Here is a 14,976-nt window from a genome sequence, read left to right as displayed (position 1 = left end):
TATGTTATAATGTTATAGAGATTCGTTTTGCGTGCCGTAGTTTTTTTTTCTTTTTTCTTCAAAAAGTGTGGGCCCCACAAAATGTTGTGTGTGTAAAAAAATTTGTTGTGTCATGTTAAATAACAAATGCAAATCCCTTAATATAAATGTAACTATGACAGAAGTATCAACAAAATTCTCGAGGCAAATCGCTAGATTGAACATTTTCTTATTATTTTATTGGGTGCAACCTTGACTTCTTATTACGGTTGACAAAACGGGCCAACCCGGCTCAACCCGACCCAACTCGCGTTCAACCCGAAAAAAACGAGCCGGGTTAGGGTTGGCTCAAAAAATAAACGAGTTAGAAAACTCAACCCAACCCGACCCGAGTCGGGTTAGGGTTGGCTCGCGGGTTGGCTCGAAAAAATAGAAAGAAAAAAATTTCATTGATGTTGTACCTTCTAAATTTTTCCCTAAATTATTAATTAATTCAATACAAAGACATTATACAGATAAACCATAGAAAATTCCTTTTGCATTTGAACTTGGATTTATTGGCAGTTGGCACCACATTCACACCGTTACACATACTATAAAAAAGGTCCTTAATGCACAATTTTGGACTTATTGACAGCTGCAAGGTATTTTCGTTTGGGTCTTTGGAATTGGAATTTTAGGTTTTAGCTTTTCACTTTACCTTCATTATTTTTTATACTTTTATATTAAAAAAAACATAACCCACGCGCCAACCCGTTTGACCCGTGGGTTGGCTCGATTTTTTTCGAGCTGAAACGAGTCGGGCTGACTTCAGTTACTAACTCATTTTTCCTAACCCAACCCGGCTCATTTTAGCCGGGTTACGAGCCAACCCGATGTTATGATATATAAGATTTGACAATATAACTTTATATGATACATTATGACATTTTTAATTGTTTAGAGTGATTATCGAATAGTATAAGTTTATGGGTTTTATAAGAGTTATGTTGTATGAAAAGTGATTGTGTAATGTTATAGAGATTCGTTTTGCGTGCCGTAGTTTTTTTTTTTCAAAAAGTGTGGGGCCCACAAAATGTTGTGTGTGTAGGAAACTTTGTTGTGTCATGTTAAATGATAAATGCAAACCCCTAAGTTTATATAGCAGAATCTCTTAATACATCAAAACAATGTATAACTTAATCATGTCTTATGGGATGGGATTAGGCCTGATAAGCGATTGATGTATTAACATCGCTGACTAATGCGATTCTCAAAAATTAATATATTAATTTAATATTAATATATTAAAATGAAAAATAACTTTTCCATATATTAATTTTTAAAATATTGGAAAAAATATTTGTAAAATTTAATATTTTTTTTGACACATTGGTCAATAGATTTTTATAAAAATTAATATCATATGACATATTTGGAAGAATTATATAAATTCTTTATTAAAAGATATTTTTGTCAAAAATATTTATTTTTATTCTACCTGATATTATACCATGCATTACCAAATGTATTATCTTATATAATATCATGTCAAAAACTAGATAGTATTAAAATTCAATTATATTTTATACTAACTGATATTAAGCCTTATATTATATTATGTACCAAAGATACCCTGAATGATAATACGAAATATTGTACCCAAAAAAATAAAATAATGCTATCTAAATGATTACTTCTATGTGCAAGTTTTAAATTGATTTATAAAAAGTCTCCCTATTATTACACGTCAAGGTTTTTTAATCAAATTAAATTGCATAAAATATAACCAATATATCTCCCATAAACGATTTCAAGTAACAAGCATTGTTGAGTTAGGAACAGTGACCATTTTACCACGCTTCAACAAAAAAAATTTCCAGACTGCTACGCCAACAGTAAAATTTCTCAGAATGCCATGTGGCATAATTTGCTACACTGTGTAGTGAATTATGCTTGCTAATGTGGCAAGTCACAATTGGTTGGAATAATTCGTTATACAGAGTAGCGAATTACATGGTCAAGGTTCAGTCTGCACAGTCAGCAAAATGTCACATGTCAAGCATGGAGTAATTCGCTATCTTGTGTAGCGAATTATTCCAACCAATTGTGACTTGCCACATCAGCAAGCATAATTCACTACACAGTGTACCGAATTATGTCACGTGGCATTCTGGGAAATTTTATTGTTGGCGTGGCAGTCTGGTAAATTTTTTGTTGAAGCGTGGCAAAATTGTCACTGTTCCGTTGAGTTATCTGTATATTATCATAAAATTTCATTATTATTATTTTTTTAATAAATCACAGGTATTTTCTACGAGAAACAATTTTATTCGGGATGTATCCAGAATTAAGACTTTAACTGCCTTCTAAATATGATACTGTAAAGGATTTTATGCTCATCTGCTCAGCTTTCATGCGTCAAGTGATTATTTTCAATTGAAATAAAACAAATTCTTTTATTTAGAAATCCCGTATTTAAGTTTTTTTTCGGGGGTCGTATTTAAGACTCTTTAGTCCCCGCTAGTGTATAACAAAGAAATATGGCATCAACACCAGACAAGTGGATAGCAACTATGGTAATTGGTAATAGGGTTTTATAAGACTAATGTCATAGGAAAAAATAATAGTGTAATGTTATAGAGATTCGTTTTGCGTGTCATAATTTTTTTTTTTTTTTTTTTTAAATATGAGCCCAACTATAAAAATTTTTGTTATGTCATATTAAATCACAAATACAAATCTCGTAATAACCGGAAGTTTAAGTGCACATGGAATATGTGAAATCATAATTATATATACCAAAAGCATCTAACTGTTTCTGTAAAAAGGTGAAAGTAAAGTAAATAATAAGACAGTGGAAAGATGCCATCCGAACTCCAAAGCACTGGTTAATAGTGGAACACGTAGACGTTGTACTCGACAACAGCATCCCCCGTTTTGAGATCAAACGTGTGAGTCTTGGCCTGAGCATACCCACGTGCAAACCGGAAAGCTCCGCAGCCGCCAACGATAGGCATCTCCCTCACGGCGGAGAACACCGCGTTCCGCCCTAACACGCTGAGGGTGCTGCCGTTATATTTCCCATCGGTGAACGCGAAGTTCATCACCATCAACAGGCCCGTCTCGTCCTGGGCCGCAGAGCCGTAAATCCCTTGGGCCTTTCCCACGAGTTTGGAGCCAGGCTCGGGGCCCAAGGTCAATGGGTCGTCGGCCATGACCACGACTCCGAAAAGCGTGGGGGAAGTGTTGGTCATTTTGGCCTGAGCGACTCTGACGGCAGTGGGCTTTGGCCCACTGACAATGTCGTGGAAATAGAAGCGAAGGTGGCTCAGCTTCTCCTTATGGACACCCAAAGATGCTTCGGAGATGCTTCGATGGAAACGAGGGTGTTTGCCGGCTGAGACGGTGGCGAAGGAGGAGAAGAGGAGGGTGACGGTGATGGTGAAAATAGAGGCGAAAGTTTCGGATTTGGCCATCGAGACGGGGGAGGTGGTGGTGACGTAAGGACAAGTAATTAGGAAAACCTAAAGCTATGAGAAAAGAGAGAATTCTTGGGATCTGTCAATAAGCATTGTAAGCCATTTATAGGGTGGAACTATGCTAGTCTTGGAGTGATAGACCCGCTAGAATAATGTTAACAACTTCTGTCAACTTGCACGACTTTTTTGACCAATAGCTTTTGTACTCTACACTCTCGAATCTCTTTTTCTTTTTCTCCTTTTTTGAGTGAGTTTTTTCGTGATATCCCGATTAGATGAAGACTAATCATTTTAAAGTAGAAAAATAGTTTTCTTTATCTGGTAGGAAAAAAAATTTCTGAGAAAAATTAGAGGTAGAATCTATCTCTTTTTTGTATGGGTAAGAAATTGACTTATCTTATATAACATGAAATAAATGTAACCCTTTAAAGTACAGAGATGATCAAATTAAGTTTTGCCCTTAGAAAGCATTTTTTATATCTACGGCAAAGTATCAAATTCTTAGTAGCATGGTTAAAGAATTCATTCGTCTATCGTCTGTACCGAAATTTATTGGTATCTTTTTTCTCTTTTTCTCCTTTAATGTTGGTAGCTTTGGGAAAAATGATTATTGTGCCACTGTTTCAAGTCTTATTTGTCAAAATGTCACGTCTACGTACTTTTTCTCAAACTGTCACGCAGGCAAGTTCGTTGAAAGTAGTAGCGAACTAGGTGTGGTGATGTGTCAGCAGTCTGATGGTGCTCAAGTTCGCTATTGACACAGGCGAACTTGAGTGCAATAAATGCCTCACCTGCCAGGCCACGTGGCTTGCACGCATGGAAGGTCGCTGGCCACATCAGCAAACTCTGCGTAACGGCTAGCTTGCCACGTGGCTGACATGCACCAAGTTCGCAGGGGATGGCAGCGAACTTGATGTAACGGCTAATTTTCCCATCCCTATATAAACCCCATCCCCCCTCCCCCTCCCTCTCCCCTCCTGTCTCTCTTTCTCTCTCATTTTTCTTCTCCCACTCTCTTCCTTTCTTAATTTTTTCTCTCTCTCATTTGTATTCTTTGTTTTCATTTGAGGTTAGTCATTTATGATTTCATTAAATTTTTTTACAGTTTTTAATTGTTGTTATTTATATTATATATAGGATGAAGCAATAGGTTGGATTACATATTATTTTCTTTATTATTTTAAATAGTTTAGTAATTGCATGTTAATATGTTAGTAGTTAAATATTTTATAGTTTAATTAATATATATAATAACTTTTTATATATGCATTCTTTATTTAAAGGATTTAGGTTAGATAATTTTTATATTAATGTTGTTATATTTTGTGTTTAATAATTTGTTAATTATAGTTCTAGGATTGAAAAATAGGTTAGAAAATTTTGACATTGGCTTATAATATGTATGATAATCTTATTAGGTGTTGTAATTTATATTAATGTATTATTTAATAGTAGCCTTTTGTTTGATATTATTTATAGGGTTGAATTGTAGGTTAAAAAATATATATTCTAATGGTGTTAGTTTTTGTATTTAATAAATTCTTGATCATGCAATAATTAAAATATTTGAATTAATTAACATTATTTAGTTATAGGATTGAAAAATAGGTTAGAATAATTTTGACAATAATGTATGTATTTATTTATTAGTAATTAGTATTTATTTTTAGATATTATATAATTTTTGTATAATATAATATATATCTTTGTATGCAAGTATTTATTTTGTAAATATAATATAATATAATTTAAATATAATATATTATATTAAATAAAAATATTTATTTATTTCTTAGAAATTAGTATTTAATTTTTATATATTATTTAATTTTTTCATCATATATTATTGTTTTATGTAATTTAATATATTATATCATTTTTGTATTACACAATTAATCTTGTTTAATTATTGTATTTTATAATTTTTATTATGCAATTGTTGTTACTAATAATCGAATAATATTATTTTGTTATAGGTTTGTAAATACAATTGTAGAATTTTCTTTGTGTTATATTATTTGTTGATTAGGCATTATTATCCAAATTTTAGTATGTCATTACTAGTGTTATTAATTGTTGTAAGTATATTAATGTGGTTATTACTTATTATTTAGTATGTAATATTCAATTATATATGAGTTATAGAATAATTAAATAATGTTGAATATTTATTCATTTCTTAGTAATTATTTATTTGTTGTAAATAGATCCATGGAGCAGCAGGCCCACACGAGACTTTCTTTGACCCTGGTCCATCCTCGCGCTCTATCCTGACGTTGCAGGACAAACACATATCCACGCATGTGTGGAACGCATCAAATGACGCACATGTGCGTGATCGTGTCCTCAATGTCAGACACTCTGCGTCACACGATCATTTGGATATACCCGAGGATATCCACCCTTACCTTAGGCAGGCAGGGTTTTATCACGTTGCGCGTCTGCACAACCATGCGGTCATGCGTATCAACAATGCCCGGTGATGGAATCGGTTCAAACAATGCAGTAAACGGCTCTATTTCAAAATCACCATCAACGTTTGTATCCGATGAATCACTGTCAGGGACAAGACCTTCATCAACATCTTCCTCGGAACTCTCAGTACGCCATGACGGATCATACATGTCATTAACAGGAATCACATCTAAAGGCATTGTTAGTGGGGGTGATGGTGGTGGGGGTGAGACATGCATATAATCCGGAGTTACTTGCGGCTCCCTGTTAATGTCTATGGAGTAACTGGGAGGGACGAAACTTTGAGTGCTTGCCTCTCCACTAGTTTTTACTTCCGCAAACAACTCGATGTATGAGGACTCCTCTCCGTGCTGTCGAAATGCATCAACTACTAATGACACATCTTCATCCTCCACCACCTCCACAGCAACCCATTGCACCGGGCTACCAGAAGCGCATCTAGCAATCAGTCGAGACAGGGATTGACCTCGTTGTAATCTCAACTTCTTGTATATTATTTTCTTCAGCTCAGTATATTTGCAACGCGGACTCATGCGAAAGATCTTCGTATCTCCTTCAAACACTTGACCGTTCGGTCCAAAATATCTTCTCCCATTGTAATATAGAAGGCATATTACATCGTTGTTACTCTCACTCATTATGTACTGAAATAGCAAAAAGTAACAAACAAAAATGGAAACTTTAAGGAAAAAGGACGAGAATGACTTCGGGAGAGGAAAAGGGGTGTGTATAAATAGAACTAAGTTCGCTACCTAGGGCAGCGAACTGTAACTGTCGGCAGGTAGTTCGCTTACCTAGGCAGCGAACTTGTGGGGGACTGCCACGTGGCACACAGTTCGCTGCACGGGAAAACGAACTGCGTTAGTGGTTGCCACTTGTCACCTAGTTCGCTGTCAATGTCAGCGAACTTTGTGCCAATTGACACATGGCAAAGAGTCCGCCTGGTCCATCATCGAACTGTGTTGGGGTCAGACACGTGGCAAACCAAGTCCGCCTTGTCTGTCAGCGAACTCTTCATACGTGTCAGCATTTATTGCACTCAAATTCGCCTGTGTCAGTAGCGAACTTGAGCACCATCAGGCTGCTGACACATCACCACACCTAGTTCGCTACTACTCCCAGCGAACTTGTCTGCGTGGCAGTTTGAGAAAAAAGTGCGTAGGCGTGGCATTTTGGCAAATAACACTTGGAACAGTGGCACAATTGTCACTGTTTCGTAACTTTGACTCTCTTTAATACTACTCTCATTTTACATGAAATAGTTATCTTATTTTCTCTCACTTCAAAAATCGCACCCCTTCTTTTTTCTTTTTCTTTTTTTCTTTTTAATGGTGGGCCCCACTTAAACTCTCTCTATAACATAAGAGAACTACTCCCATGTAATTTAGGGTCTTATATAATGAAATTTGTTTTTCTCACGTTGCATAATAAAAAACAAACCCTTCTTACATACACCATAAAAAAGTATGCCATTATTTTTTTTGTTTTTTTATTTTTTTTAAATAGATGGGTCTTACATTTAATGTATCTATGACATGAGATTAAGATTTTTTTACAACATAGATTTATTTTTCCCATATATAATTGTAACTAGTAATCAATTATCAATTATTTATAGAAAGGCTTATATTGGCTACAATGTTGGAGCCACGTTGTGTGTGGGGCCCTTGGCTATTATTTGTTTCTGTAAATTAGTCATGTTTTTTATGTGGCTAAGTAACCGTGTCTTAGTATTAAATCTCATCTAAAATTTTGTTGCCCCTAACTTAATAAATGAGCTGACTTCGCCACTAAATGATTACATATTTAATCTTTCTACCTTTTTTAATCTTTTTATCATTGTTAATTAATTTTAAATTAATGGTCTCATATATAACATTTTTTTATTTTGCTTCTTATTTCATTATATTTTTAACTAATTACTTTTCTCTCTTTTAACTATTGATTTCAATTTAATCTACGATGATAAAAAAATAGTAAAGATAGAAAGATTAAATAGGTAAGCAATATAATCATTCCATTATTTATCATATTTATGTATAGCCTAATATTTATATCATTAGAATTTATATACTTAAGATTATCACATTTAAGCATTCTTTAACGTATAATAATTTATATTTAGCTAATAAAATAAATACTTCTTAAAAAAATTTCTTTCATGTGTTTATCAATATTTAATCATCCTTTTACAATTTTCAATATATATATATATATATATATATATATATATGTGATTGAAAAATAATAAATTTAAAGGGTTAATCTAATCTCATGTTACATGAGAGATATTCTCTCATGTTATAGATACATGTGTGGTGAGACCCACAATTTATAAAAAAGAAAAAGAAAAAAAAAGATGTCATCATTTTCGATGAATCTATTAGAGATAAACTACTCTTATGTTACATAAGAGTAGTTTTTCCCAAATTTAAAACGTCCTTTTCAAAAATTAGTTGGTAGTAAACGGCAAAGTCAAAAGAATTAAAAACTCTGGTACTGCTCTAATACACTATTGTAGGGATAGATGTAAATAATAACAAAAGTAAGGACAGCAATAAAGGAGGGGGTGTGTGGGAAGGAATGATAAATCCTTTTTGTTTCAGAACTTACAAGTTGAAAAGAAAAATGTTGTAAATAATAATGTGATTAGAGTGTAAGCATATTAATTCACGCGAGTATGTTCATGTTAAATAGTAATAAATCTTATATACAAGCATATAGGATAACAATCAAAGAATATAAAAATTGATAAGTCCATGACATTGTTATCTTTATGTAAAGTAAAAAATATTATCTTTATTCATATTCCTTACTCCCACAATGTGAAAAGAAAAATGTTGTAAATAATAATGTGATTAGAGTGTAAGCATATTAATTCACGCGAGTATGTTCATGTTAAATAGTAATAAATCTTATATACAAGCATATAGGATAACAATCAAAGAATATAAAAATTGATAAGTCCATGACATTAACGAGTTTTTGTTATCTTTATGTAAAGTATAAGTTTTTAAATATTATCTTTATTCATATTCCTTACTCCCACAATGTGAAAAGAAAAATGTTGTAAATAATAATGTGATTAGAGTGTAAGCATATTAATTCACGCGAGTATGTTCATGTTAAATAGTAATAAATCTTATATACAAGCATATAGGATAACAATCAAAGAATATAAAAATTGATAAGTCCATGACATTAACGAGTTTTTGTTATCTTTATGTAAAGTATAAGTTTTTAAATATTATCTTTATTCATATTCCTTACTCCCACAATGAAAAATATTACAAGACTCAATTTATCTCTTAATCCTTCTTTTCTCTGACAATCATCTAGTGGTAATAAGTGTTATGAATACTTTAATGGAAAGAGCTATAATATTTGGTTTTTATCCAAAAATATAAGAAAATTCTGAAAGTGATTATTGTTCAATTTAATTTGCTTGTGATTATTCTATGATCGTGATGTAAGCAATGGGAGATGCAACCACATACGATGACAGATTAATAGATACAATAATGGGCATGAAAGGTTACGATTTCAAGTGTTTAATTGTACGAGGGTCTTATGTCTTTTGAAGGTTACAAGAATCCAACACAACAACTCACATTAACACACCCTATATACAAACACCCACACCAGTAGGTATTCATATGTCTTGAATTCATATGGTGTAGATAAGGAAAGTTGTAAATATGTTGTTTAGGTTGTGTTATCATCTGATTTGTTAGCTCCAATTCTTATCATTAAGGCAGCTGATTATATTATGTATATGTCTATACATTGAGGACGTTCTTTGCTCTCAAATAAATAATGGAAAATACCATTTTCTAATATGGTATTAGAGCATTCGATACTTAAATCGTCTGCAAGTATCCTATGATCACTTGTCCAGGGCAAAGCATTGCTGGTAGGGATGTGCATGGGTCTAATCGAATCGAATTTTTTGAAAAATCGAACTGAATTGGTTTAAATAGTTCGGTTCGAAAGTGGTTCGGTTCGGTTCAAAACTGGTTCGGTTCAGAAGTGGTTCGATTCGGTTAGGAACCGATTCGGGTCGACCTTCTTTTGAAAAGAAAAAATTTAAAATTTAAAAAATAAAGTTATAAAAATCAATTTGATTCGGTTTTAAAACGGTTCGGTTCGGTTTGGAAACAGTTCGGTTCAGTTCAAAATGGTTCGGTTCTTAAACTGGTTCTAAAAACCGGTTCGGTTCATGAACTGGTTCTTTAAAATCTGGTTCGATTCATGAACCGATTTTTAAAAACTGGTTATTTTAAGGGCGGATCGGATTTGAAAAAAAATCCAAATCGAATGGATGATTACATGAACAAACCGAAGTGATTGGATCAGATGATTTTTGCTTCCAAAACCGATCCAATCCAAACGCGAACACCTCTAAGCTCCGCCAATCTGACCATTTCACATACATAGACCCACAAAATTAGGATATACTTAGCTTCAGTTAAATATTACATAATTTATTATTTGTGATTTTTTTTTATATTAATTCATTTTTATAAAATTATTTGAGAGAATGTTTTTTTTTCGTTATTACGGCTGGAATGGTTATTGTTAAAAAATCTCAATATTACCGAGATTTTTCTCACGTTTGGTTGTTTGTGCTAACCTTTCCAGAAAGTCATCATGCCTAGTCTGTGTTTTACTGACGAGAATTGAAGAATTTTCGTCTATTTCTATGAAGACCGACCAGAGTTTTATATTATATTAGGGAATCAACAAGTGGTTTATATTATATTAGGGAATCAACAAGTGGTTGTTGTATTTTATCAAGATAGAGTGAAAGCATTTACATATAGAATAGATTAGATGAAAAGAAAGCAACGTATAAATTGTAACTTTAAGTAGTTAGGATGTAACATATATATACCATTTTGATGTAACGTAGTTTAGGAAATAGACTCTGATGTAAAATATATATAATTGATTGAGAATCATGTATAAAGTCACTAAGTAAAGTTTGTTTTATAAATCATGTATAAATTAATTGCTCTAAGTTTCTAACCATAACACTAATACCGGATGTACAATGGGAAATACTCAAACATGAAGTAAGGAGAACATACAACGGCACTATTCCTCCACATCCACGCAATTAAAATCAATCACTCTTTTCCATTAATTTTAATTTCAACGGAAGCTTCCAACAATTCCCTTCAAAAGCTGACTGAAGGATGTGTTAGATAAAATGCAGTCATAAAGAAAGAGATATAATTCGAAAAATGGAAATCAACTGCCTATTCTGATGGTTAAATTAAAAATGAAGCAAAGAATAGGCCACGGTTTTGGCATCGTGCACGACGGAAGTCAAGGTCCATTCACCTTCTTCCAAACTACAAACACAAGTACAGAATTATAATTCAATAATCATAAAAATATTAAAGAAATAGATTTTAACAATTTTATATTTTATCATATATATACATGTATTTTACTGTAATTTTAACTTATAATTCTTTATTCAATATTTATGATTTTATACTTTACTTTTTAAAATATATCCTTCACTTTAAACGAATGAAATCCGATAAATATAGCAACCATTTTCTTCTCTGCATTTGATGCTGAAAGCTCAAGAAGCCTCACCCACATATTTATGCCTTGGTCTTGCAGAAAGCCCAAGGCCCGAAAATGTTTTATTTTAAACCCAATGGCCTAAGCCCATGTAGCATTACTACATGCCTTCAAGTACTTAGGCTTCAATTGAACTATGCAAGTCAAGCCCAACAAAGGGGGGAAAAAAGTATTTGCGATGAGAACAAGGAAAATTTTAATTGAGAAGTAGGCAGAAAAAGGGAAATATTAAAGCAATATGAATGTAAGATTTTTTAAAAAGATGACCTTAAGTTTACTTCATTGTCTCTTTAAAAATTGAAGTGAAAGTTTACGATGAGTTTTATATATACAAAAATTTGATGAAAATATCCAGGTTTTAAAATTAGACCCTTTTCCTTAAAAAATTACATATCAAAAACCCTTTTTTTTTATACAATGAAAAACCTTTTTCGTTCATTACAATTTCGTTATAGTTTTAGTTTATTACTTATAATTCAAATAATGTTTTCATTACAATTTGAAAATATTTTATTTTATCTACTAAAAAAATTATTTTATTTCACTAATTATTCCATCAAAAAATTTTGAAAAATAAATATTAAACTAAATCATTTATTTAGTACATTATTTTGGTATAAAAATTATTTATAACATTAAAAATCAAATAGATTCCTAATTTAAATCAAGGGATTAATGTTTTTCATGTTATAAAAATAATTGTGTCTCTCATTACTACATGGACTCCACACACTTTTATGTGTGTGTAAAAATAAATTATCTCCTACAACATAAGAAATATTAATCCCTTAAATCATCTATCCAAAAAAAAAAACCCTTAAATCAACCTTGTATTCATCAATAGTTTAAATTTAAAATTATTTTTACTTGAAAAATTAGATAAATTATTTATTATAATATTGAGAGATATAATTTAATTTGAATTTTTAAAATATATACTTAAAATCCATTTAAAAACTTTCAATGAAAATTAAAAAAAATCATTTTTATCACATTATTTTGAAATAATTCTCATTAATATATTAAAATGTAATAAATTATTTTAGCTCAATTAAATTTATATGTTATTAATCTGTCGCAATACTTAAGCCGGAAAATTCCCTCCAAAACTTGTTAGATTATGTTTCATTTCAAAATCATAAATATTTTTTAAAACATTTTGTTAAGGAAATTATTTGTTTAAAGGGTAAAATGCGTGTCATTTTAAAAGAGGTAAAGTTGTGTCATTTTAAGAGAGAGAAAGAGATAGATAAGGAGAAGAGAGAGTTGACAAAAAAAATAAAGGTGTGGGTCTCACCTCTTTGTGAGAGTGAAAGGATATATGTCATTTAAAAGGATAAACATTTTTTCGTTGTTTAAATTAAAAAATGTCACAATTTAGTTTATTTGTTTAGAGTGTGAACGACGCTTATGCTGCTTTTAAGTTTTTGTCGCAGCAGGCGGCCGAGCACCGTGTCAAATTAGCTTACTATTGTTACATTTGGGAAACGAAATTAACTTTTCTTTTTCATATGTTAAAATTAAACAAATATGATATTATGTCTAAACTTTTTAATTCATACTCTACTTATTCCTTTCGAATATTATTACATCATAATCTTAATTTATTTTCTTATTTTCTTTCTTTTTTTAAAATTCTGACTTAATAGTGTTGGAAAATAGTAAGTAGAGTATGAATTAAAAAAATAAGCATAATATTCTTTATGGTTATTGAGAATTTTAATTTTTCTAAATAAAAAAAATTAGTTAAATTTTTTTTATATAAGTAAAAATTAAAGGTAGTAATTTTCTCATACAATAGAAGATAACCATTATCTCCTACAGATTCATTTGCGCAAGTGAGATTCACGTTCAATGAAAGAGAGAGAGAGAAAAAAAAAAGTAAATTGAGATCTATTTTAAATTTATATGTATAGAAAATAGATTCTTTTTTATATAAATAAGAATAATAAATTCCATAAATTAAATATGAGCAAAAATAAATGAATAAAATAAACACTTGCTAGCTGTATAGCCCAGTGTTATTAAAACCGGACCGACCCGACCGGGTTGACCCAGGAACCGGTAAACCGGTCATATAATCGTTCCGGTTGAAGCAACGGATCGGTCATGTATCAGAACCGGTGCGACCTGGTCTGACCCGACCTGTTTTCATAAAAATCGATGACCCGGTGACCCAGCCCGGTTCCAAAAAAAAAAATTCAATTTTTTTTTCCAAAAAAAATCATAATGGACATATTTAAATATTTTTTTGTTTATTGATTTACATAAGTTATGTACCTACAACATTAATATTATCTCAATTATGTACTATGCAGCAAATTTTGAATTAATTTATAGTTAGAGATGTCATTTTCTAAACCAAAAGTCCCGTATCACGATCATTATATTTTTTATTGATCTTTTACTGGATAATAATATGTAATTTATTATTTTTATATTAAAAAATTTAAAAAAATTATCATTTTCTTAGATATTTGTGTACGTTTATAATTTTTTAATATAAATTATAAAATTGTATATAATTACCGGATAATACGGTGAACCATTGACCCACTAATTAAATCAGTGATCCAATACCTCAACCGAGTGAATGACTGAGCCGATTTTAATAACCCTAATAGCTCGTCACATTCGTTTCTATTATTTTCGGTAGTTTCATTATCTTTAATAATTTAGAGTTGAAACGTTCAACTGTTCTAGAAAGATAAACTATTCATTCCTTGATTTTCCACCGTAGACACAAAAGTCAAGTTTTTTTTTCTTCCTATTTTATGGCAGCGTTTAATTTGTTCCCATTATAAGAATTTAGTGTAAAAGTTTTGAACAAAAACGCAAAGCAGACCGTTTAAAAAAAAATTAAAGAAAAAAAAGGGACATGTTTTTCGTACATCACCATAGTAACAAGAAGTTTTTTTTTACTAAATGTTAATCATTGATTTACTTATATCTAACGAATTACATATTTAATAAAATAGAGACAATAAATATTAATAAGATTAAATATCAACATTGAGAATTGATCCGGATAAAATACAGGCACAATAGTTAGAGCTCCAGGAAGGGCCCAAAGACAATGGGCACAATGTCCTCATTGCATATTTCATCGCGTTAAACCATGGGGTAAACTTAAAAATTAAGTCGGCAGCGTATAAGAGCTTGTATAAATGAGACAGCTCCAGATTGTCACTACTCTAAGGAGACATACTAACATTTAAGTTTGTTCATCAAGGAATAGCATGAAAAGTACCGACTTTGACAGAAAAACAGCAGCTCTAAATAACCAATAAGAAGAAATGACGTCCACAAAAGACAACATATAACACCCTATAAATATAGAGGGTATAAGCCCAAGTATGGATACCTCTCCATTAAAAACAATATACACTTTACATTGATACTGACTTGAGCGTCAGAATATCTTTGTAGGTACCACCCCTAGTCTCTCCCATTGTGCCAAAAC

At 31.4% G+C, this 14,976-nt stretch overlaps 1 protein-coding gene across 1 annotated transcript; it reads right to left on the bottom strand.

Moving 5' to 3' along the window:
• Positions 1–2,682: 2,682 nt before the first annotated feature.
• On the bottom strand, positions 2,683–3,531 carry LOC133292031 (dirigent protein 22-like). The gene has a single exon (XM_061490400.1). It carries the CDS (start codon positions 3,435–3,437, stop codon positions 2,850–2,852), a length of 588 nt encoding a protein of 195 aa, XP_061346384.1. The 5' UTR covers positions 3,438–3,531; the 3' UTR covers positions 2,683–2,849.
• Between the last annotated feature and the right edge of the window lie 11,445 nt (positions 3,532–14,976).

This window comes from Gastrolobium bilobum, unplaced genomic scaffold (assembly GCF_033153095.1).
Source record: "Gastrolobium bilobum isolate Gb01-03AN ecotype WA unplaced genomic scaffold, APGP_CSIRO_Gbil_v1 utg5369, whole genome shotgun sequence".
NCBI lineage: Eukaryota > Viridiplantae > Streptophyta > Magnoliopsida > Fabales > Fabaceae > Gastrolobium > Gastrolobium bilobum.
Note: the sequence above shows the minus strand (reverse complement) of the source record. Positions and strands in the feature narration are given on the sequence as shown.